Source organism: Trichosurus vulpecula, chromosome 1, assembly GCF_011100635.1.
Source record: "Trichosurus vulpecula isolate mTriVul1 chromosome 1, mTriVul1.pri, whole genome shotgun sequence".
Classification (NCBI taxonomy): domain Eukaryota; kingdom Metazoa; phylum Chordata; class Mammalia; order Diprotodontia; family Phalangeridae; genus Trichosurus; species Trichosurus vulpecula.
Genome location: NC_050573.1, coordinates 440,162,347 through 440,188,625, shown reverse-complemented (window position 1 = coordinate 440,188,625; position 26,279 = coordinate 440,162,347). Strand labels below are relative to the sequence as shown.

At 40.1% G+C, this 26,279-nt stretch overlaps 1 protein-coding gene across 1 annotated transcript; it reads right to left on the bottom strand.

Moving 5' to 3' along the window:
• Window positions 1–3,222: 3,222 nt before the first annotated feature.
• On the bottom strand, window positions 3,223–3,561 carry LOC118834195 (elongin-C-like). Its single transcript, XM_036741642.1, has one exon. It carries the CDS (start codon window positions 3,559–3,561, stop codon window positions 3,223–3,225), a length of 339 nt encoding a protein of 112 aa, XP_036597537.1.
• Window positions 3,562–26,279: the final 22,718 nt, after the last annotated feature.

Sequence of the window (26,279 nt, the reverse complement as noted above, 5' to 3'; positions counted from 1 at the left end):
CACACAAATATATACATACATATATACATATATATACACAAATATATACATATACACATACATCTGTGTATATTGAGATACTCTCTCTCAATATGCAAACCCCCTAATTTGATGTCATAATTGAAACAATAGGCATTTTTTCCATCTACTCAATCAATAAACATTTATTGTGTGCCTACTATATGCCAGGCACTATGCTGAGTATTTCGGATACAAAGAAAGTCAAAAAGACAGTCCCTGTCCTTAAGGAGCCCACAATCTAATCAGAAAGATTAGATTGAGCAAACAAATATATACAAACTATATGCAGGATAAATAGGAAATAATTAACAGAGGGAAGGCACTAGAATTAAGAAGGGTGGGGAAGGGCTTCCTGTAGAAGTTGGAATTTTAGTTGGTTCTTAAAGGAATCTAGGGAATCTAGGAGGCAGAGAGGGAGAAAGAAAGCATCCCAGGTATGGGAGACACCCATAGAAAATGCCTGGATTGAAAGATGGAAGTCTTGTTTGTGAAAAAGCAAGAAGTCCAGGTGTTACTGGATCAAAGAAGAGTGTGGTAGGAGTGGAGGTGGGTGTAAGGTGTGGGGGAGGAGTGCTAGGTTGTGAAGGCCTTTGAATACCAAAAAGAGGATTTTGTATTGGATCCGGGAAGTGATATGGAGTCACTGGAGATTATTGAATATGGGAGTGACGTGATTGGACCTGAGTTTTAAGAAAATCACTTTATTGGCTGAATGCAGTAGAGAGAGACTTGTGGTAGGCAGACCCACCAACAGGTTATTGGAATAGTCCATGCATGAGGAGATGAGGGCCTGTGCCAGGGTGGTGGCAGTGTCAGAAGAGAAAAGAGATGTTACCAAAGGGAAATCAAAAAGCTTTGGCGAAAGAGTGGATATGGATGGGGTGAGACAATGAGGAGTTAAGGAGGACATCTACATTACAAACCTGGGTGTCTGAGAGAACAGTGGTGCCCTCAACAGTAAGAGAGAAGGTTGGACAGGGGAGATCTTGGGGGAAATACAATGAGTTTCATTTTGGACATATTGAGTTTTATATGTCTACTGGACATCCAGTTTGTGATGTCTGTTAGGCAGTTGGGGAAGTGACACTAGAGGTCATCAGAGAGGATAGGGCAGGATATAGGTGATAATTAAATTCATGGGAGCTGAGGAGCTCACCAAAGGAAGCACAAGTGACTTTGAAAAGAAGAGGGCCTAAGTGCCCTGTGGGACACCCATAGTTAGTGGATGTGACCCGGATGAATTTCCAGTAAAGAAGTCTATGAAAGAATGATCAGACAGATAGGAGAAGAACCAGGAGAAAGTGGTATTAGAAATGTGGAGAGAAAAGAGAGTGATGAGAGTGACTCCAGGCCCAGAGCTCTATCCACTGAACCACCTAGCTGCCCATTTGCCAGTAGATATGTACCTGGAATTGTTTGGACAATTTGAAGGCAGGGTGAAATGTAAATGGCCTAATCATCAACCCCACAAACTGCTTTATATTCTAATGAGGCTTAGATATCAGAGATTGTAACATAGATAAAGTTGTTACTGAGTCCTATTTTAAGTTGTGTCAATGAGCACATGAGAGAATCTTTTGTATGTAGTATTTTGGGTTGTGTATGTAGGAAATAAATACCTGCCCCATACCTAATTTACATTGTGCACTAAGTACCTTTTTACTTTACCCTTTGGGGAGATGAAGACCTGGAATTCTATCCACATTCTCACCTAGCTGCCTGAGTTAGATATGTATACATACAATCTTTCTTCCTATTAAGTTCTTTGAAGGCAGGGCATGTTTTTCATTTTGTGTTTATATTCCCATCACCAAGTAAAATGCCTTCTGCATTTTATTCCTGTTTTTTGCTTCTGGTCTGTGAATTCATTGCCATCCAGAACTTTCCCCACCTGCAGGAAACCCTCATCTAATAGTGATCAGCAAGGACTCTGTGGCTTGTATTCTTAGAGAGTTGCCTTGGGGCACTGAGAAGTGAAGAGGACAGGTGACATGTCCAGGTTCATTCAGCTACTAAGTATCAGAGACTGGACTTGAACTCAGATCTGACTGACCTATACCCTATACTGTCTCCTGCTGTGCACATAGTAGGGGTTTAAAAAATGAGAGCCTGGATTAGGGAAAGGGATTTGCACCTGCAGGCCACTACTAACTGTCTGTCCATTGCTCTGTACAGTAACCTCCTTTGTTTTTAACTGCTAGACCATAAGCTATACATGGTCACAGGATTTAGAGCTGAATTAGAGACCATCTTATATGAATCCTCCACAGACAGTATGTGGCAGAGCAGAATTTGAACCCAAATCTTCTCACTTCAAATTCAGTACTTTTTTTGTTTTTACATTTAAATAATGATTTACTAATGTAGTCAGTGAAAAGTAAATTGCAAAGGAGCTTTCTTAGCTAGACAATTAAGTACAGTACTTTGGATTGTGCAAAAAGTATATTGTATGACTATCCCTAAGTTTTCAGAGCCAAAGCTATCTAGTACTGTGGTTACTTATTGACAGCTTGGCTAAAGTCCTTAAAAATTCACTACTGCAAAAGCTATACCTAAAAATCTTCCATAATGATTTAAAAGAAAAGTACCACTTAAGTTGTATGACAAAAACAGATATGCAAATACACTGATATGCTAACGTGATTGCAATTTATCAAAAGACATGTAAGATCAATTCTTACGTATTCAAGAGTTATTAAAAAAATTAATGTTTTGGCCAAGCCATATTTACAAACACAAGTTGACAATGCAAAATAGTTGCATAACTAATAATGCTAGACAGCTATGAAATGGTAGGTTCAAGTTAATGCCACCTGTCCAAAAATAACAAAAAAATAAAACCCTGAAAATACTTGGCCAGTATAAACCTGTACTATTTGCCTAAATTTCAGTACTTATTATAATCATTGTTCTAATATTTAAAGCCACATCTAAAGGATAAGGCACAGCCATCTACTAATTGGCATATTTGTTTATTTCTCATTTAGTGAAAATATCCTTATTTTATTCAAGTTGCAAAACAAATTTCAACTCTGATTGCTATGCAAGAGAAAGGACTGAAGGTATTTGCTTTGCAATGAACTTTACAATTCTTAATCACCACCACCCCCCACAAACAACATGCTATATGAAAAAAGTTACTAATTGAACTACAGATATTAAATACCGAAAAAGTTAACAGTTTATTCTAATTTATTTTATTTAACAATCTAGGAAGTTTGCAGCCATCAGCAATTCCAGTGCAATTTCAGGTACAATTGGGAATTCAGGAATCTCTGTAGAGCTGTTAGAGTAGTGAACCTTGTAGGAAAAATACATGCATACTTTTGATAGCACATGTGATGGAATTTCTCTAAAATTAACCTCATTGGTTTCATTTTCAGCAAACTGACCCAGGACACTTAACATGGCTTTTATTGTTCCTGATGTTAAAGCATGCTCCCTTTTTGCAATAAATTCGTGACCATCAGAAGATATTAATTTCACATGCATAACATCTAGGCGCTCATACCTGCCATATATTTTCTCTTCTCCATCCATTATCTTCTTATAAAATTATATTTTGTTTCCACAGGAGTTTTAACAAAACACCTTCTTGTCAGTTCTGCCCAGTACTTTTTCCGTTATATCCAGGAATATTCTGGAGCCAGTTCCTACTGGCTCCTAAGTTGTTGTTCCATCATTTTTCAGTTGTGCTTGACTCTTCCTGATCCCATTTGGGGTTTTCTTGGCAAAGATACTCGAATGGTTTGCCATTTCCTTCTCCAGCTCATTTTACAGATGAGGAAACTGAGGCAAACAGAGTTGAGTGACTTTCCCAGGATCACACAGCTAGTACTTACTAGGCCATATTTGAATCAAGAAGATGAGTCTTTCTCACTCCAAGAGCTGCTGTGGCTCTTAAGATCCTTGTTATTAAATTTTCAGTATGAGGATTTACACCTCAGAAACTGGAAAATGCTATAGATCAAGGCTTGATTTGTTGTTTCATTGATTATTCTTGACTTCAGAGAACATGTTAATTGAGTAAACTGAAAAGTGTATTGTGTATTTTCAGAGAGCTGGTTGTTAAACATTTACCAGCACACATCATGCTGTGGTCACGACAGCAGAGACCACATCTTGGCTAAACTTTGCAAGTTACTGTACACGTTGCTATCACTACTTCATGGGAAAGAGTGTTTTTCTCTACTGTACCTGCCAACAGCAGTGAAGTCCCATTTGGTTAGGTCAGCGAATGATTCTCCCACTGCCTTTGGTGAACAGGCCTTTCCACATGCTTTCTGCCCAGTTTAGACTCGAGGACGACAGATGCGAGGCTGCATGCCATAAGCCTCTGGGCTGAATCTATCTATCTCCTCTGGAAAGGAAGCAGATCACATCAGCCCACCCATCCCTCTAGGGAATTACATCCTAATTAGGGCAGGCTCAGTTTGCAGAGGAGACAAACCTGCAATGATCCGGAAATGCTGCAATCCCTGAGTCATATCCAGCTAGCTGTTATTTCTCCCTTGACATAGTGGATGGAATACTGGAGGAGGAGGCAGAAAAACAGGTTTTCTCTTCCCAGGACAGCCACTAACTGGCGGTTTGACCTCGGGCAATTCATGAAGCACAGCGGTGAGAGCACCTGCTCGGGGTCAGAGGTGTCAAGCCTACCTTAGATGCTCATTACCTCAGCAGCTTTGGGAAAGTTGGTCACTTTGACTCTCTGGGCCTCAGTTTCCTCAGCTGTAAAATCTAAGGGGCTGTATGAAATTAGGGATTCTTAACCTTGTTTGTATCATGGACTTCTCTGGCAGTCTGTTAAAACCTATGGACCCCTTCTCAGAATAATGTCTTTAAATAATTGAAGGAAATGCTAGATTTCAGTTATAAGTTAATGAAAATAAAGATGTCATTTTTTCCCATCCAAGTTCATTTATCCCCTGAAATACATCCATGAATCCCTTGGGGGTCAATGGACCCCATGCTCTCTGAGGCCCCTTTTGGCTCAGAATCTATGAAACGTGAGCTCCCATTTCCTGTTCTGGGAAATGAAGGGGTTAAACAAAATCATCCCTAAAGCCCCCTTCCAACTTTAAACTTTTCCCACCATGGAATGTTGGGAAACAGAAAGGGAGACACTCTGAACCCGGGGAGGTACTGTTGAATGGGAGCAAGTCCTTCCTCCTGTAAATGTGAGACTCTAGAACCACTTCCTGTGTGCTACAGACAAGGAGATGTTTGGTTATTTAAAAAAGAAGAAAAAGGAACCATGTTCAGTTCGAGCATCTGTGGGTGTGATTTCTTTTCCTGCAAATTTACTGGACTCTGCTCTCCCCCTCCCCCTCTCCCTCCCTCCCAGCTCGTTCTGGTCAGCTGAACTTCAGGGCCCACAGGGCTGGGTTATAAGGAAAACAGTTTTGTGTTTTATTCCCATTGCACAGCCTAATCTCAGTGACAAGGGGCTCACCAAAGGCTAGAACACATCAGTAGCTTCAAAAGGCATCACTAGCCAATAAACATTTATTAAGTACCTGAGATACTTTTTTTTTTACTAGAATGCTAAATTAAATTAATAAAATTACTAAAATACTAAATTTTAAAACTAAAAGGAAGATAGCTCTGCGCCCAAGGAGCTCATAAGATAATGCATAAAAGGAAGTGGAAAAGGAGTGATGGAGAGATAGAGAGGAAAAATGTACAAAGGCGCCATTACGGAGAAGTCCAAAAGCAGTATAGGCTGATGGAAAATGGAGAGAACACTGTGTGAGGCTCCCTCCTGATATGGAGGCCCTGGAGTCCATGGTTGTGCCCTCTGCTCAAAGGGTCCCAACAGAGGGGTAGTGAAAACTGTTGATGAGATCTGAGTACCACATGATAATGAAATGTGAATATCTTCTTCAATGTCCATCACTCAGAACTGGCACCAGGCTTTCTCTTCTTCAGCCTTTCTCTTCTCCCAGTCTTGTTGTTCAGTCATTTCTTAGTCATGTCTGACTCTTCGTGACCCCATTTGAGGTTTTCTTGGCAAAAATACTGGAGTGGTTTGCTACTTCCTTCTCCAGCTCATTTTATAGATGAGGAACTGAGGCCAACGGGGTTAAGCGATTTGCCCAGGGTCACATAGATAATAACTGTCCAATGCCAAATTTGAACTCAGGAAGATGAGTCTTCCTGACTCCAGGCTGAACACTCTATCCACTGGGTCACCTAGGTAGTCTGGGGCCATTAGAAGCAATCAACTGAAAGAAGGAAACTGAGTCAAATAGGGTTAAGTGACTTGCCCAAGATCATACAACTAGTAAAGTGTCTGAGGTTAAATTTGAACTCAAGTCCTCTTCACTCAAGAGCCTTCGCTTTATCCACTGTGCCACCTAGTTTCCCTATGTCTTTTATACTTTTACTTTTAACCCACAAACATTCCTGCCTGGAATATGTAAAATAAATGGGTTAGACCAATTGTCCACTAAAATCCTTCCCAGCTCTGAATCTATGCCCCATGACTGTTTTGCCTGCAAACAATGAAAAACGTAGGATGCTGTAGGAATACAGTGGCATTGTGCTGATGGTTTAAGATCTTTAGTGGAAATAGGCTTGCTAAGGTTAAGAGAGAGGCACTGGGCAAAAATCAGGGACAAAGGAGATGGCATAAAAGGTGCAGATGGAATTCGATACCACCTAGTCCTAGAAATTTGGTGTAGCAGACAAAGAGCCGCTAGCCTCACAGTCAACAGACCTTGGTTCACATCCTGCTTCTGACACATACTGGATGTGTGACCACCAGCAAGTCACCTAACCTCTCAAAGCCCCAGCCAATTCCTTGAGGTTATAAATCTTAGCTCAGGTGTCAACCTGCATAGGTGGAGGGAGTTTCCTTCCTGGGAATTCCCTATGCTAACAAATTTATAGAATTGATCCAAAGAAAAACTTATAGCACACAAATTCTTTGCCTGATAAAAGTCCTAATACCGGGTTTCCCAAAAGAAATAATTTCCATCACCTCCACCATTGAATGTGATTGTTGGGTAATTTTGTTAGCTATTCCTGGGGTACGTTCAACAAAATTCAAATTCAACATGTATCTGTCAAGTGCCTTCTATGGATAAAGACTTGTCCCAGGTTCTAGGGCTACCACATTTGTACTGAATTATGTTTGTCTACAGGAGAGCATGGAAAGGGTATGGGACTAGGAATTGGGGGCCTTGGAATCTGGCCCAAGCACTGCCACTAATTCAATGTGTTTGCTTGGGCAAATATTCTCTCTGACATTTTCTTCCTCTGCCAAATGAGGGAGCTAGAGAAGATGAACTAAAGATCTATTGGAGTTCTGCTATTCTATGACTATGAGTCAGGGATTGTTGATAAGACTCCTTGGAACCTGCTTTTTGGTAAGCGTTTCCGAAACACATAAATAACTAAAAAACCTTAGGGCAAAAAGAGGACCTTTTATGAATTGCATACTTAAGTTAAAATCAATTTAACAGAAAGATTTAGAGATAAGCTAGCTATAACCTGTTCTTTGAGGCCATGATTAAGCAATACTGTCGTGTTCTTTTTAGGCCCACAGTAGATGCATAATAAATTTTCAAATGAATGAATGAGGTGAGCAGAGTTCTTAGTTCCAATCTTAGATCAAAGTTTCAATCTTAGAAAATCTAGGTGGTCAGGGAGATAGCCTTCTGTTCACTGGACCAAAATATTCATAGCAGCATTTTTTGTAATGGCCAAAGAGAGGAAAAAAAGAAAGAAGGGAGAAAGGAAGGAAAGAAGGAAGGAAAGAAGGAAGGAAGGAAGGAAAGAAGGAAGAAAGGAAGGAAGGAAGGAAGGAAGGAAGGAAGGAAGGAAGGAAGGAAGGAAGGAAGGAAGGAAGGAAAGAAGAAGGGAAGGAAGAAAAGAAAGGAGAAAGAGAGAAAGAAAAGAAAGAAGGAAAGAAGAAAAGGGTGAGTGCCTCCTTAGTCAACAAGAATTTATTAATTGTTAATGTTAGGATTGCAAAGAAAAAAACAGAAAGAATCCTTGCTCTCGAAGGACTTACATTCTAATGAGAATGTTCATTGATTGGGGAATAGCTGACCAAGTTATTTATATATATGTATGTGTGTGTGTATATATATATATACATATATAGATAGAATACAAGACACCATATAAAATATGAATATAAAAATTTTCATATATATATATAAATAGAATACAATGACACCATATAAAATATGAATATAAAAATTTTCAGAGGCTCTTACGGAAAATTATATGAACTAACGCAAAGCAAAAACAGAACTAAGAGAATAATATGCACAATGAACACAATAATTTGATGTGGGGGTGGGGAGACTACTAAGAGACTTCAGAATTTAAATCAACGCAATGACCCACTGACTTGAGAGGATTGAATACAATGATGGAGAACGAGGCACATGCTATTCAAAATGGTCAATGTGTCTGTTTTCTTTATAACTCTCTCTCTTTGTTATAAGGGAAAGCTCTATGATAAGGGAAAGGGTAGGATTATTGGCAAATGAAGGCAATATTTATACAAAGCATCGATAAAACAAATAAGCAAGCAAACAAAGAAATAGATGAATGAATGAGTAAGTGAACATCAGGGCACAACCATTCTTCTAGTCACCCAGACTTGCAACTAGAAATCATCCTTAGCTCTTTACTCCCCTCTCACCCTCCATGTCCAATCTCTTACTGAGTCTCATCAATTCTGCCTTCCAATTTCTCCCTTCGGATACTGCCACAGACCTGGTGCAAGCCATCTCACCACATGCCTTGGACCATTTGTAATAAGAATCAAGTCTTAGTATTTAATAAGATAATAGGAATGTTTGTTAACTTAGTATAACTGACTCTAATTGTTTACATTTTCATTTATTTATTTTTAAATATTTAATTATATTATTATTTATTTAAGCCTTCAGTTTGTGACTGAGCTATTCTGAGTGAGTTGTTTTTCTATAAGTTATTTTCCAATCATAAGATAAGTACTTGTGTGGTATCCTGTAGGAAATAACATTTGTGTGTTCTTACAAACTGATAAATATATGTAGACCCTTTGATGAGACAGATTGCCAACGAAAAAATATAATCAACTTTGTCAGTTGTTGTTTTGAAGTAAACTTCTAATCATGTTATGTGATAAACAACTTGGTAACACCTGCAGCTAAAAGTATAAAAACCCATCTAAGACCCCCAACCATCAGCCTGCTCCTAAGGTGCAACCAGGGTTGGCTCCTGTGCTCTCCACACTGGAGACTCAAGCAGCCTGTGTTGGGTTACACTGAGGGCAGTGCTGATTGATGGAGACTAGCCAGAGGACCACCTAGGAGGGAGACAAGGAATCTCATCTAATCTGGTATGCCAGGGTGATGGCTCGCTCTTAGATGGTTTAGTTTGTATGCTTTGATTAACAAAGTTTGGTTATGTATATTAATAAGTTAAGCCTAATTAGTGATTATGTCCACTTCTCAGCATAAATAATAGTAAAAAGGCTACATATATGCTTCTACCTTCAATTATACCCTTGTAATAGCCTCCTGGTTGCTCTCATTGCCTTAACCCCCAAATCCATCCCCCACTCAGCTGTCATAGTGTCAGACTATGTCACTACACACACACACACACACACACACACACTAACTCAATAAATTCCAGTGACTCCATTACCTCCCAGATCAAACACACAATTCTCTCTTTGATTTTTAAAGCCCTTCATAACCTCACCCTTCCTAATGTCCCTTTCTTCTTATGCTTTACTCCCCTTCACATCCTCTTGTGACCAAGTGACATTGGCCTTCTTTAAGTTTCTTGCACATGATAATCCATCTCCCAACTCTGGATCTTTTCACTGGCTGTATTCCATGTTTAGAATGCTGTCCTTTGGAATGCTGTACTTTGGAATGGCCTTCCCTACCATCCTTGGCTTCCCTACTCTCAGCTAAAATACCACCTTCTGCAAGAAGCCTTTTCCGGTCCCCCTGGATGCTAATGCCTTCCCTCTGAGATTACCTTCAATATACCCCATATATATCATGCATTATGGTTTTCAGGTATGTAATCTCTCCTCATTAGATTATGAGCTTCTTGTGGACAGGGACCATGTTTTTGCCTTTGTTTTTGCATCCCCACTGTTTAGCATAGCGCCTGGCACATAGTAAGTCTTTTTGGATTTTACTTAACCCATTAGACTGTGAACTCCTTGGAGAGCTCCTTGTATTTTCGGGACTTAGCACAGTGCCTGGCACACAGTAGACACTTAATAAATGTTTATTGGTTGACTACTTAAAGAAGATCAAAATAATGAAAACTGCTGTAGACAGATACAATTTCTAACTCCAACAAATGGAAGTAGTTTCTTTACCAAATTTGGATCCAGAGTTATGGCATTTTTATCAGCAAGCAAAGTACACAACTGGGAATAACGTCAGTTGTCTCCTTGAGAGAGCCAACATAACATATGAGGTTGAGCAGTAGACCTAGAGTTAGGAAGATTCAGCGGAAAGTAGGCTGGATTTGAAATGAGAGAATCTGGGATTTAATCTGGCCTCTGTATCTTAATTAATCAATCGTTCCCGAGCAAGTCACTTCATCTCTTTGGGTGTTGGTTTCTTCATCTGTAAAATTAGGGGTTTGGACTAGATGAACTGTAAGGTCTCAAACTAGATATAAATCTGTGTTCCTCAACTTAAGTTACAAGAATCCAATAAATGATGACAGAAAGGAAGTCTCTGAATCCAAGAAGTCATTACATTGATCGTCATTAACGTTTTTAACTTCCTGAGTGGCCTGGAGCTTTTGTAGGAAAAGTAGATTGTAAAAGTGGATCTTAAGAAATAAAGTTATAAAACATAAATATAAATAAAATATAAAAATTAAGTTGTAAAAGTAGATTATTAACTTCTCACTAGAAGTCTAGTCTTTGTGCTCAGGACAACTCATTTAAGCTCTCAATGTCCCACGGAACTCTAAGACTTTAAATTACAGGACAGTTGTTGATCTACTTTGGTTGAGAGAGTTCATCACACCAAGGAGATCACAGATCTGGGCCAAAAAAGTCAAAATGTTACATTTGTGAGCTGTACTTCTTAGTGGAAATCTCAGAACTCTCACCAAAGTGGGATATCCCAGTCTTAATGGTAGAGTTATCGGTTAAATGAGAGCTATCACCCAAAAAGATAGCTTTGGTACAGTAGAGAGCTGGTTTCTGGGCCAGAAAGACCTGGGTTCAAGTCCCACCCCTGACACATACTGGCCATTTGTTCTTGGTCAAGTCACTTAATTTCTAAACACCCTCTAAGATTATGAATTACGGAGAAGAGCTGGACCTGCATTGATAGAGGAAGCTTACTCATTCGGGGGGTTCCCAAAATCAATGAAATCATGTCTAGTCCCATCCTTTCTTATCCTGGAAAACCTCAACTTTTAAAAGTATTGCTTCAAGTTTATATGCTGATGATGGGCAAGTCTGAGCCCCGTGCTCTTCTCTGAAGACAGAAAAAGTCCAGATAGGTTCTGATATAGGATATGAGGTTCCTCTCCCATGCCCTACAGGAGCCTTAGAAGGCTGTCTAGTATCTCCTCTTTTGTGAGATGGGTGGTCTATCTTCCAAAGCTTTTGTCAAGAAATGTTTTGTTTGTGATGGAGAATATGTACCTAAGAACATTCAGAAATGCCAACCAATAAACAATTCAGAGAAAGAAACAACTGAAGTGAGTAGATACTATATTTGGCTTTGTTTGGAGTGGTTACTAGGCTGGTGTTAATACAAATGAACTCCCTGAATTCCAAAACAAGCCAGATAGCATGAGTGTCTCTTTGAGGGGTTATCAAGACTTTTACCTTAGGTGCTAATGAACAGTTCACACATGCTAAGAAAGACAAAGGAACCAAACTAGCCAGGCCAGCAGGTGTGAATTATTGACCTAATCTTACCTCAATTTCAATTCCCAATCTACTCTTGCCCTTCCCTTTTAAAAGCCCCCTAGTCCAGGTCACAACCCCTAGAAATTTGGGCTATTGATTGCCCCTGTGACATCTCTTCCCTCCCATCTCCTGTCCTCTACTAAATGGTCCTTCATATTTAAGATTTCAAGACCATCCATAGATTCCTTCCTCTCCCTCTTATCTATTTCCTAGGCCCTTATCTTTCCAACACCCCAGAGCAGTCCTGACAGCAATTTGTTTTAGCCAAACAAAGCTTCTTGACTTTTCAAGCATAGCACTCAGTTTAGGGGGTAAGATCTGCTTTAGCTATAACAAGAATTCACTGGGTCTCAAGTTTCTTGTCCTTTAGGTAAGAATACTTTATTTTTCCCCCCAGAGATGAAAGAAAGATTAGAAATAGAAACTGGTAGCCCAAGGGGGATGTGATGCCGAATGCTTGGAATGTGCTGGGGATGGGGCCTCCAAATGATGACCATATAGGTGTGGATAGCAAACTCAAAAGAGGAAGGGAGGCAGAGGAATTGTATTCTAAAAAGAGTATTTTCCTTAGTATTGTCCCTACTTCTTTTTTGAAATTTTCCATTCCAAAGTTTCTCCCTCTCTCTAGACCCTCCCCCAACCATTGAGAAGGCATGAAATATAATACCTATTATGCATATGAAGTCATGCAAAACATATTTCCATATTAGTTGAGTTGTAAAAAAAAAAAAGGAAGAAAAAAAGTAGTTTTTTTTTTTTAAAGTATGCTTAAATCTGCATTAAGATTCCATCAGTTCTTTCTCTGGAAGTGGATAGCATTTTTCATCATAAGTCCATGATTGTCTTGGATCTTTGTATTGCTGAGAATAACTGTCATTCGCAGCTGATCAGCATTCAGTGTTGCAGTTACTGTGTACAATGTTCTCTTGGTTCTGCTCACTTCACTTTGCATCAGTTCATATAAGTCTTCCTCGGTTTTCCTAAAACCATCCCACTCATCATTTCTTATAGCACGATACTCTTCCACCACAATCATATATCACAACTTGCTCATCCTTTCTCCAACTGATGTGTCCCTATGTCTTTCAAGCTCAGTAGTTCTCTACATTTAACCCTTATAGCAGTTTGTCCCTGAAGCTCACTACAAAGCAAAGCTAATAGAATAACAGGATTCAGGATGGAAGGCCTCTGAGGAGTAAGCTAGTCACGCTTCCTCATTTTGTAGCAGACGGAAATCAATTGAGGAAATGATTTGCCCAAGATCCCAGTTAGAGAGTAGCAAGGCCAGGATTTGAAACCAGTACTTAGGACTCCAACTCCACTGCTCTTTCAATTACACTATTTTAGCATATGAAGGATGGACTTGCCATTCCTCTACCAAGCAATCCCTCTAGTTTACAGGAGCTCTTAAATTTGTTGGTGCTGTGGACCCCATTAGCAGTCTGGTGAGGTCTACGGACCCCCTGTTAGATTGATTTTAAATGCATAAAACAAAGTACAAAGGATTACAGAGGAATCTAGTTACATTGAAATCTCAAATATTAACAAAAATAGTTCTCAGCTGCCAGGTTACGAACCCCAGAGTCTACAACGTGTTGGGTATTTCCTGACTGGTTTATGAAAGCTTACGTCATTTTTATCTAGTTCTCAAAGCCTGTGTGCTTTATCAGATTACCTCCAGGCTTTCTTTAAGTCCTCAGCCCATCTTATTATCCCATTACATTACTACACATCATTTTCAGGAGATTACTCTTTAAGCCACTTTGAATTTGCAATTAGCAAATATAAGGACACAGGTGGACCCTTAATTAACTAAGAATTGTAAAGACCATGTTAAGTCTTGATAAGTCTATAGGGTTGGGTGGGATGTGACCTTTCTGTGGACTAATGCCAAAGAAGTATTAAAGCAGATTTCTGGAGCCACTCACACTTCCCGGGAGGGAACCTGATGACTCAGTTTTGACAAGCCATAGTCCTCTCTCTAGTTCCTCCTGCCTCTCTCCCTCAGAGCCTGAGGCTCCCTTCTGACCAAGTCTGCATGAGTCAACTTTCAAAGGTTAAAGCGGAAAGGGCCTTGGAGAAGCTGACCACAAGTCAAAAGCCACCACAGGTGGGAGGGAGAAGTTGATGGCCAGAGAGGGGAAATGAAGGAGAAGTACGAAGAGTCATCCTACAGACAGACATAAGTGAAAGAAAACGTCCATATTCTCAAGAACTTGTAGTGATTCGTTCAAATTAGATTGTGGAGGTAAAGGGTCTCCTTTGTCTACTTGGTCAAAAGTTGTTTGTTTAGAGGAAAGCTAAGAAAAAAGGCTATTTTTGAAAATAGTTTTCAAACTGTTTTTAAACAGTCTTCAAGGCAGATTCTTGACAAAATTCTTCTTTTTTCTTCCCTTTTTACCTCCCTCCAGGCATAGATCCTCTTTTCCATGCTGCATCTTCTCCTTTGGGACCTTGATCTTAGCTAGTTGTCAAGGTGTTTCTACATGTAACCTATGGCCCAGAAGTGGCCCAGAGATGAATCCCTGGGTTTACACAGACTGAGTTCAGTCTTAAGGATATCTCAAAAAACTATCTTTTTGCTTATGACCCCACCCAGTACTTTTCCTGGGAATATCAGATTTGGGATTGTATCCAGGTCTCCATAATAAAAAGAAAAGAGTCATAAGGGGTAGCTATACGGCTTAGTAGATAGAGCACTGGCTCTGGAGTCAGGAAGACCTGAGTTCAAATCCAGCCTCTGACATGTACTAGCTGTGTGACCCTAGGCAAGTTACTTAACCTGGATTGCCTCCAAAAGAGAAAAAGAAAAGAGTGTTAAGTTCTCATGCAGGTATTCAGGCTAAAAAAATGAATATAGGACAGACTTCATTTCATGTGACAAAACCACTAAGAACTGGAACCTGAGTCCATAAATAGGTATCGACTCTCCTTCCCTTTCCAGAGCTATTTCTGGGACCTAAACAGTCCTCTAGGCTGTGGTGTGAAGGCCCTTTCCACCATAGGAAGCGATTCAGAATCTCTAGTGAGTTGGATCCCATTTACAATGTCAGTGAAGGACAAGTTCCAGGTTTGTTCCTACATACTGTGGTTCCTTCCTTGCTGTTCCTCATCTCTGGCTCCTGCTCCTGTCCTAACACTGCCACTCTACTGCTGCTAGCTTGCATCCCTGAATCTCCCAGCCTGGCCCAGGAATTCCTTACTAGCTTGTAAGGAGCCTGCTCACTAATGCTACATCTGTCTATCAGCTGCCATCCCAGAGACATAGTTCCCTGGAGGAGTCATCAGAATAAGTAAGCCTCCATCTGGGGAACTGATGCTGTGTGTGTCTAATCAGCTTCTCTCTGTCTGGCCTCACATCCCTTATTTTCTCTGTGACTCTACTTCTTCCTTTTAAGGGCCAAGTCCAAGGGTGTAACCGCAGGATGTGTGGGGTGACCAAGAATCAATCAAATATAGTCAGGTGTCACCAGGACAATCCAGAATGAGCCCAAAACTTCACACCTTATTGAAATGTTAGCCTTGTTCAGGGAATGTCATGCCTTGTTAAGGAGACATCATCCCTAACCAATCAGTGTTGGAAATGAGAATCCATGACAAGGTCTGAGCGTACCCACTCCATCTTTCCCCTGTTAAAAAGTATAGTGTCTGTAAATTACACCAAGGTATCTCCAGGTATGGGCAGTTACGTGGCACAGTGGACAAAGTGTGGGCCTGGAACCTGGAAGACCTGAGTTCAAATCCGGCCTCAGATACTTACTAGCCGTGTGACCCTGGGCAAGTCACTTCACCATGTTTGCCTCAGTTTCCTCATCTGTAAAATAAACTAGAAAAGGAAATGGCAAACCACTCCAGTATCTTTGCCAAGAAAACCCCAAATCAAGTCACTAAGAGTTGGACACAACAGAAAAATGACTAAACAGCAGTAACAATATTCAGGAGTACTGGATACTCACAGCCCCAATTCTGGGCATCTCTCTGGAGACCTGGGAAGGTTCTACAGCGTCAGGCAGCTCATTGACTAAGGCAACTACAGCATCTGCTTTTCTTCCTTCTTTCCTTTCTCTTTATTCCTTCCTTCCTTCCTTCCTTCCTTCCTTCTACCCTTCCTTCTTGTCTTTCTTCCTTTCCTTTCTTTCCTCCTTTCTTTCTATTTTTAGTTTTGTCGCTGCTCATTTTTATTCTCTCTGTCATTACTATCACCGTCAATGACTCCTCACACACATACATCCTCACAGAACTCTCCCTTCTAAAATGAATACAATCAAGTCACACAATTCAGCACATTGGTCATGTCTGAAAATGTATGCCTCATTCCACACCTACAGTTGGCCACTTCCCTGCTGAAAGCACGCGTCACCATCAATCTGCCATCTCAGCATTTTTCAGAATTCCGAGCATTGTCCTCTTTCCTAAATACCCTGCCCAGTACTTAACACTCCACAATGCGCAAGACAACGTGTGAAGTTAACACGATATAGTGGACAATAATAACAAAGTACATTTATATATTGCTTTAAGGTTTGCAAATCATTCTGCAAATATCATCTTGTTTTATCCTAACAAACCTGGGAGATAGGGGCTATTATTATCCCTATTTTACTGTTAGGGAAACTGAGGTCAGCCAGAGGTAAAGTGACTCACCTAGAGTCAATTTGTAGTCAAGAAGATCTGGGTTCAAATCCTGCCTCTGACACTTGCTGTGTGACCATGGGCCAGTCACGTAATCTCTCTGAGCTTCAGTTTCCTAATACATACCTTGTGAAGAATTGCTGGAATCCTTCTTTAGAGAGGCACCACGGAGTAGGGGGTAGAGAATCCATTTTGGAGCCAAGAGAACAAGATTCAAGTTCTGCCCATTCTCACCTTCATTGGTAAAGGGAGCTTCCACATTCCCTAAATCAATGGAATCATAGGCCCCTAGACTTTATAAGACCTCCCTCACCAGGTCCTTATTAGGCTTAGACAGAATAACATGTGTAAAGTAAACTTTGAGGTGCTATATAAATGTCAGCTATTATTAATAAAGTTCTTTCAAGGTGACCCTTATCTCATTACGCACCTGCCCCCCAAAATCAATAGTCTTTGGTGGGGATCAATACCTCCCACATGTGGGCAGTGATGATCCTTATACTCATTTCAAAAACATAATTCTGTTCTGCTCCTCTAAGGTTATTTCTGTCTTGGTGCTTGTAAATATGTATCTAAATCTAGTCCCTACAAATACAGAAAGTTGAAGTCTAAAACAAAAAATCAAAACTATCTCAGTCAGGTTCCCAACAATATAAATTTTGGAGGTATAGTTTTGAGGGATCTGTCTTGATTCATCTCTCCTGAAGCTGACAGCTTTTACTTCAGAGCAAAAAAATTTTTTTTAGATATTCCCAACAAGCCTCCAAAATATGACTTATGGCTTAGAACCACAACTTTGCGCTTATCCAGTTCAATCTTGGTGATTTCTCATGTGAATCTATTTGTTGGAATCTTTTTGTCCCAACCTGGATTGCTCCCTTGGAGTGTCAGAATGTGCTTGTATCTAGATCTCCACCAAAGAGAAAGAATCCCATGCACTCAGGCTAACACAATTTTGAATATAGGGCAGGTTATTTTTCACTTGACAGAAAAGGCAAAGGACACAACTGAGCCTCCCCTAGTGGGACTTCCTTCATTTCTCTAGAGCTGATTCCTCTCTCAAGAGAAAAGTCATTATTGATGGAGAAAATCAGAGCCCAAAACAATGCATAGGCTGAACTGATGCATTTAGAATAATAATATCACATCTTAGATCCAGAAGAGACATCAGAGAATATTTAGTCCAATTCCCACAGGTATAGAAACTGAGACCCAGAGAAGAAAAGAGAACTCTAAAATATCACAACCTGGTTAGTGATGACACAGGACAATTTTAGATCAATCTATCAAGGTTCATTCCAAGTAAATGCTGGGTTAATATTTTGATAACCAAATTGTGACAGAATTTTAGAGATGGCAGCAGAGGTATGATAGTGAATATTTAACATCCAGCTCTCTGGGGGCGGGTGATGGTTTTTTATGACACACTTTTAAGTTTAATCTGCATTATTAACGTTTTGTCCATCTCTTTCGTAAGCCTAGACAAACCCTGGTTTATGGAGTTTGCCTGTTTCGGAAGTAAAAAAACTCACATTAAAAATTTAACAATTGGCTCTCTCAAATTGGAGCTGGCTTCAATACACCCGTGATTGGAAGTAATTTTGGATCTTGCAATCCAAGCCACACCTGAAAAAGAATCCTCACCACAACCTTTGCTTGAAGCTTCCAGTGAGGGAGAGCTCATTATCTACTGTGGCATACTATTTCACTTTGATATCAAGCCTAAATTTACCACTTTGCAACTTCCTCCCATTGCTCCTAATTCTTCCTTCTCAGGCCAAACAGAACAGATCTTATCCCTCCTCTATATGATAGCCTTTCAAGTACTGAGAACCAGCTCTCAGGTCCCCCCCCCCTTCTCTTTCCCCAGATAAACACCCCCAGTTCATTCAACTGATTATCATATGGCTTTTATCATCCAATTTGCCTCCTTCCCCTAAAGATAGTTGCATTTTAAGTGGAGACTCTTGAAAATCAAAAAAAAAAATTTATATCTTTTTTTTAATCTTATTGTTATCTTCTGCTTTTATACCACCCTCATTTAACAGTATATTTCTCCCTTCTCCCCTTCCCAGCAAGTCATCCCTTGTAACAAAGATCAAAAAAGAAAGAATAAAAGCAGTTCGGCAAAACTAACCAGCTAACCCATGGACTTTGTCTGCCAATGCAGACAACAGGGAATGAATCTTTTTGATACTTTAACGAATCTTGAATAGTTTGTATTTTAGTGACTCTGACTGCTGCTTACTTTGCTTAAGCAGTTTATTCCCAAATCTTGCCCTGTTCAATTTTAATATAAGCTTGGAGTTTTTGAGATAAGGAAAAAAATCTATATAAGAAGGGAAGAGTATCTGTAAAGAAGAGAATTGAGATTTTCAAATTTACATTGGAATTGTTCTTCAGTGATAATCTCTGACACATGTGTGACTCCCATGTAAATGCAATGTCATAATAATTACCACGGGAAGGGCAACCCACACTTAGTCCCACTCCATGTATAGTCTGAGGCTTAATATTTTGAATAAATAGGCCCTGGCTCTGATACCATGCAGAAACCCAGGCAGCTTCAGACATGCCAGTGGTGGGTGTTTGTTACCTCCTGTTTTGACTTAAATGATGAAGTGAAAGAATTAGGAAGAAGCCCAGACACAAGAAGGCAGGATTGTGTCCTACTTCCTTTACATGGAGGAAGGCTGTCCCCTCCCTCATTCCTCCCACTCCTCTCATGCTCCAACCTTCCTCCCACCACCAAACATAGTTGTTCCTTCTTTGGATATAGTATTCTCCTGGTTTTGCTTATTTGACTTTGGAACAGTTTGTGTCCTCCTACTTTTCCCTGCAAAAGAAAATAAAACAGACCAAACAGAACCCCTTTCCTAACTGATCTACTCCTTCCTGCCTCCAGAGTGGCCCGCCCAGTCCCTGATGTCTCCTGCGTGGGTGGTCCTGTAGAGGCTAAGGAGACAATAGTCTGCTAACTGTCCTGCCCCACTCTGCTGGACCAGGGCCATTCCTTTGGTGGCCAGAATCTTCCCAGGCTGCCAAACCCTTGGCATAGTCCCAGCTAGCCCAATCTCTGCTTTCTCTACTTATGAGTTCTAATATGCACAAATTGCTCAGTGTGTTCATCAGTGCCAGAAAGTTCTGTAATGTCTGCTATAATTTGTAATATGTCTGTGGAGCCCAATTGCTCAACAAACTGAGTTATTTAGGTAAAGAATGACCATAAAAATAGAATAAATTACTAGGAATCTCCAAGGCTCCTGCCTACAGAATTGGGAAAGTATGGGAGAAAACCCTAAAGCTGTCCTAATAGAAAAAGTTTGGACACTATCACAGATAAATGGGAAAGTTTCAGTGAATGTTTTCCTTTGAAGAGTGAGGAAGGCTCCTATCTAGTAACAATAAAAAGATATGTAGAAGGAGATATGGTACAGTGGTAAGAGCACTGAACTTGGAGTCAGAAGACTTGGGTTCTAATTCCAGTTCTGCTAAATTACATGATATCTAGGGTCCCTTCCAACACAAAATGTATAATCCTATGTTGCATTACCTTCTTTAAGTATTAATGTGCCCCTTCTTGGTTCCAAAATATAATTTTAGAATATTAGAATGCTGGGATTATACAAAAATAGCTTCTTATTCTCCATTCCCAATCCCTATCAGACTACCTGGTCTGAAATCCCTTCCGTAAGAATATATACAATGATGGCAAAAATGTAAACAGGAAAACACCACTAAAGCAAAATAGAATGAACAATCTTGGCCTTGGAAAAGAAAAAGAAACTATACCTTTTTTTTGTTTTAGAGGTGAGAGACTACGCTTGCATAATGTTGCATATGAAGTTAGATACCGTCACTGTGTTATGTAGTTTAATTATTTCTTTTTGTTATCAGGGAAGGTCCTTTGGCAATGGGTCAGGAGAGTGGAATGGGATAGGAAGGTATTACTATATCCAGAAATGACTGTGATGTTAAAGTCAATTTAAAAAAATATATTTAATACATATTTCTTTATTCTCTTCCATTAAGATATAAATTAGGACTAGTTTGCCAGATTATCCAGTTGACTTCTTGAAAGGCTTACAAAATTTGATCTTTAGAGGATGACAGGGGGAATGGTAGCAGCCAGGGCTGGGTGGCAGGGCATCATACCAATCAAAAGGGCAAACCTGGGTAGGGTGCCCAATGGGAGCCTTGAATGCCCCTTAGGGATTTCCGCTTTGGCATGGACTATCAGTAGGATGAATCATTCGGGATACCTAAGAGAGATACCTGTGTTGAATAGAAGGGAAGAGATATAAAAAACAAAAAGACTTTCTGCATTGTGGCTAATTAATACATTATGACTTTGTTTTTTTTCTGCTACTTTTCAGACACTGAGTTCACTATCGAAATGATTTTTTTCCTGCCATGTGTGATTTGTTTATCAATTACAGTGAAGATGTGGATTTGTGACTTAGTAAAGCTTCCTGGGAAAGACGGCAGCAGGCAGATGAGTTTAGCTATGTAGATGTTTAGCCTGCAGAGACTTTTTCCCTTCCCCCCTCTCAAAATGAAAGGCGTTCCCTGCTTGAATTCTTTATTGAAGGATGCTGAGAATCCTTCTCCTGACCCCCTGGGGAGATTTGAATAATTCTACCCAATTGCCTCAGCAAAATTCTTTGCTGCTTAAGTGATATAATAAGGGAGAAATGAGGGGTGGGGAGAAAGGGGATTTTAACTGCTGCTGACTGAGCTGGGAATGCTCCTTTTCAAGAGGAACACTTACTCTAGGCTTTATTTTTTTTTATTGGTATCTTTTCTTTTTACATCATTTTCATTCACCTCCCAGAGAGCTATCCCTTGAAACTTCATGGCAGAGAGATAATGGAGTAATATGTAGAAGAAGAAATGCATTTTTGGATGTGGCCAATATGGGATTTTTTTTTTTTTGCTTGACTATGCTCATATGATATAGGGGTATTTCTTTCTTTTAAGTGGTGAGGGTGAGGTGGATGAACGAAAAAAAAATTTATAATTAAAATAAATTAACAAATAAAAAGTATGGAGAAGTTGGGCTAAACTAACCAACACATTAACCAAGTTTAGCATTTTATAGTATTCCACTCCCATAAACCTCAATTTCTATAAAAAAGGGAAGGAGGTGCATTCTCAAATCCCTTTTTCAGGACTAAAGTTAGTTATTATAATCACACACAGTTCAGTTTCAGTTTGGAGTTCGTGCTTATTGATTGATTGGTGTTGGTACTGGTTGTGCTCCCTGCTATCAGCGTCTGAGTTTCTTCTCTTCAGTGTCTCTTGCTAGCCATTTTATCTCCAGTCTGCTAGGGTAGAGTGTCTAGAAAGTGTCTCCCAGATAGGAGCAGGATAGCATCTCTTTAGTCATAATGAGACCACCATGAGCCAGGAATAGTGTCCCTAGGCTAAGATTAAGTCTTTTCTTTTTGCCTCTATATCTGAGACTGCAATCACAGTCCTTTGTTCCAAACTTGCTTAGAAATTCCCCAGCGCCCTTCTTGCTTAAAATTAAAATGTATTTTGTCCAGAATAAAAGGTAAGCAAAAGAAACAAGGCCATTATTATTTTCTATTCATCTATCCTACATTATTGGCTTTACTTTATATCATTAGCAACTTTCCTCCCCCATGTCCCTCACCCCAAATCCTAGCTTTGGTTCTGTCTTTTAATCAGCAAAAAAACGTTGATGTCTCCCTGGGGACAAATTCCTGGGGTAGGCCTGGAAGCTGATTTGAGTCTTGAAAGAATCCTAAATTCAGCAGGGTCCTTGTTTATTCACATTGCTCATAAGTAATTCTACCAGAAACAAGGAAAAATAGAGCACAAAACAATCACCTGGGATAGTTTAAATGATAGGTCCTGTACTAGAAATCGTTGGAAAGACACGTAGAATGAGAAATATTGCTATAGCAATGACACAAGTCATGAAAATTCATCCAGGATTATTAGGTTGGGGGGAGGGTGATTGTTGACCCTAGCAAGGCATAAGTCAGCGGGAAAAACCCTCAAAATGGTAATAGGTGAATAAATGCTGGAGACTTCTCTGGGATCCCTATGGATAGCATGTCCTTAGGAAGGAAGTTGCATGACGCCCTTGAAATTCTGTGTGCTTTCTCCTTTGCTATTGTTGTTCTTCATGTGAAGAGGACCAGTGATATCACCCAATGATGTCTTGACTCAGTTGGATATGAGGCAGAACTGAGAAAAGTCCTCAGCCTCATTGTCTCCTCCAGAGTCATCAAAGTCTAGTGGCAAGTTGAAAGTCAAGAAGACTGGTGATGGTCCCAAGATGCAGTGGATGATGTAAGTGGAGGTGGGGAAGAGGGAAGTGTTTTCCCTGCTTTTCTTCTATTTATTTATTTTTTTGCCACAGTTTTTTTTCTATTTGTTTTCGGGGGGTTGGGACAGATCGTTGAAAACACCAAGGTAGGAGTAAATCTAGAGGAAGTTTGTGGGAGTCTATCCAAAGTCTATTCAGCAATTGGAGTAATTGGACCTTCACACGAGAATGTTAATTTGGGAGCCTCTAGAACTATGCATCCTGAAAAACATAAGACAAAGGATAGCATAAAACATAGGGGAAGGAATTAATATGGAGTGGAGGGTGGGATAACTACAGCATTCAATTAGCTACTTATTTATATTGTGAAGCCTTTCTTGGTCTCCACAGAGATATCCAGAATTGAGAATATAGACAAATGTACCCAAAGGCACTTCTGGCGGAACTTGCAGGAATTCCAAATTTTTAACTGGGGAGTAAGAGTCTAGGGGATAGAGAAGGGAGTTCTCCGATACCTGATTAGCTTTTGTGGTGATAAACCTTTTATGAGTACTTTGATTTCCTATCTCTCTGGTGGCTGTATAGATCAATTGGAGATGAATTCATCGATGAGCTATTGTGGGTCATACACGTATTTTGTTTCAGCCCTATAAAAGGGAGTCATCTGCAGACGGATCCTTTTCTCTTTTCTTTTAGATATGGCCTTGAGAGCTGAGACAAGATATGCTAAAGCAGCAGAATTCAAAGTAGACCTTGATCCCAATGATGTGGCAGAAATCTTTGAAATATGTAGCTTTCCCTTGAGGTAACATTCATGTATACCTTGGGGCAGAGACACATTGCAGCTGCAAATGTACCCACCCAGGGGACCTAAAAGGAGGATGCTTTGGCCCATTCATAGAGAAGCAGTTTTAGGACCACTCTGCCCGGGAAATGGCAGCCATGGAGAGAGGAACCATATGGCCAAATGGTTGTGGTAGGAGGTCCTAAAACTCAGATTGTTTATGGGAAAAGTAGGGTAGTCCCTGGGTAGTGCCAACATCATGGGGAGAGTAAGGGTAAGAGAGTAAAGTAAAAGTAAGAGACTGATTCAAGATATGGGAGTAATGACAGACCTTTTCTTGCTTTTTCTCTGAAAGCTGAATGGAAAGGAGGATGCCTTTATGACAATCTCAAGTCTGTTTTTCTTCCAGAGAAATTCTAAGCCCTTAGGATAGCACTATGAAGTTGGAGGCCTATATGCGCTCATGAATTGAACGTGGGAGTCATTGACATGTTGGGAGGTTACCCTTTCAGGAACCCTAAGTTAATTTCCTTCCTAAGGGAATCCAGACCACAGAGTAGCACTTTGATTCTAAGGGACTTTATAGGGTTTGGGAGAGAGGGGACAGCAGGGAGGTGAGACTCACCTGAAAGGAAGGAAAATGGAATTGATTACTTAGGGATTATTGTGAATCTCTTATATGTATATACTGTTTAAACCTTATGTACATTGTTACCTTGAATGCTTGTTCAGGAGATGGCAATTCTGCTACCCACATGTAATGTTAAAGGAATATGAAGATTTTCTCTGTCCATTAATAGGCCGATGTGACCACATGTGTTCAATCATGGATGTCTTGCTGCTTTGAAGTCCACCCCAAATGTGATACATCCTGTGTCACATATAGCCCATTGGGGGGAGGAACTTGCCTAAGGAAGAGCTTGCTTAGGGAGAGGTTTGCTTATAAGGAGGCTTGCTTATGGGAAGGCTCTCACACGTTTTGGTGAGCCTTCTGGCTCTGAGCCTATTAGCCAAAAGTATATACATACATATATACACTCTGGGCACACACACCCTTCACTACTCAGATGTTAGTGCTCCCCCGATCCAGTGGTATATGTACCTGGTTTTATTACTTTGTTCAGACAGTTGGAGCCCTGTCTGTTGAATCTCTATGCTAATTATCAGCTTGTATTTTCTACTTATCTGTAATTAAAGTAAGATTGTTGACCCCTCTAAAAGTTGCCTTTCCTTTAGAAAAGCAGATCAAAGAACCTATGCTAGCCCACCATCCTGGGTGTGCCAGGGTGCTTGCTGATATACCACATCTGTGGCTATTTCAACATGATTTCCCAGGGGCATTCTGGGACAAAATGAATGAGATATAAGGCTTGAGGTCACTTTCTCCAAGACAATCCCCTGGGGATTCTGGCCCATAGGTTACAAAAATATAAATGTTTGGAACTTTATACAAAATTACAGAATCTCTAAGCAGTAAGGGAATAAGCATTTCTATAGCACCTATGTGAAATAGTAACTGCTGATTATCCCCATTTTACAGTTGAACCTGAGACAAAATAGAGGGCAAGTGATTTCTCCAGGGTCATATACCTGGTAAGCATCTGGGGCTTCTTGACTTCATACCCAGGGGCTCTATCCACTTCACCAACAACTGCCTCAGAGATCTCAAGCTCATCTAACCAGCACCTCAGCAGGAGTATAACCACAAGCAAATCTCAACCTTTAAGCCTTAGTTTCTTCATCTATATTGTATGTACCTACCATATTTCCCCATGTATAAGACACACCAAAATTTGAAAAAAAATGTATTACATAAAGTTATTGAACTCAAGTTTTATTCATCTGCTCATAGCTTTCAGGCATCTTTTGGGCAAGTCTGGTGCATGAACACATGCTTAGTCCATTCTGTTTCATGAACCTGAAGCACCAATTGTGTCCTCCTTTGAAATCAGTAACTTCTTTTTCATCAGCAATTCTTCTTGCCTCATGCTGAGCCATCTTTGTGGACACAGGAATTCCAATTGCCCTTTGCTCTTCAATCTACATCTTCAATTCCCTCTCTAAATCAGGCCATTTTGCTGATTTGCCTCTCATGGCCTTTTTCTGCTGTGGCATTTTCAGTAGGGTTTCTTCTTCCCGTAGCCAGTCTCGGATGGTTTTCTCAGTTGGAGGAGGACCAAACTTACATTCAGCAGCATGATTTCCATTCACTTTTGCAAAGTGGATCACTTTTAACTTGAATTCAGCACTGTACAAAAATCTTTTCTGAGCCATTTCTGAGCAGAACATGGCAAAACGTAACCTAAAATACCAGTAACATATGCGAAACAATGAGCACAAAGACAACAAATGCAAAAAAGTGGGAAATGCAAGTAAAAAAATCTACAACCACTGTATAAGATGCACCCAGTTTTTAGACCCCAAATTTTTTGAAAAAGGGTACATATTTATTTCAACAATTCAGCTAGTAGCTACTGTGGTTGTGTAAAATCCAACAACAACCAGCACAAAGAATGCTGCAAGCCCAGGTTCTTTTGATCTGCTATATTAAGGAAAGCAACGTTAAGAGGTTAACAATCCTACTTTAATCCAACATACAAATATCATTCACTCAGCTCAAGGGGAAA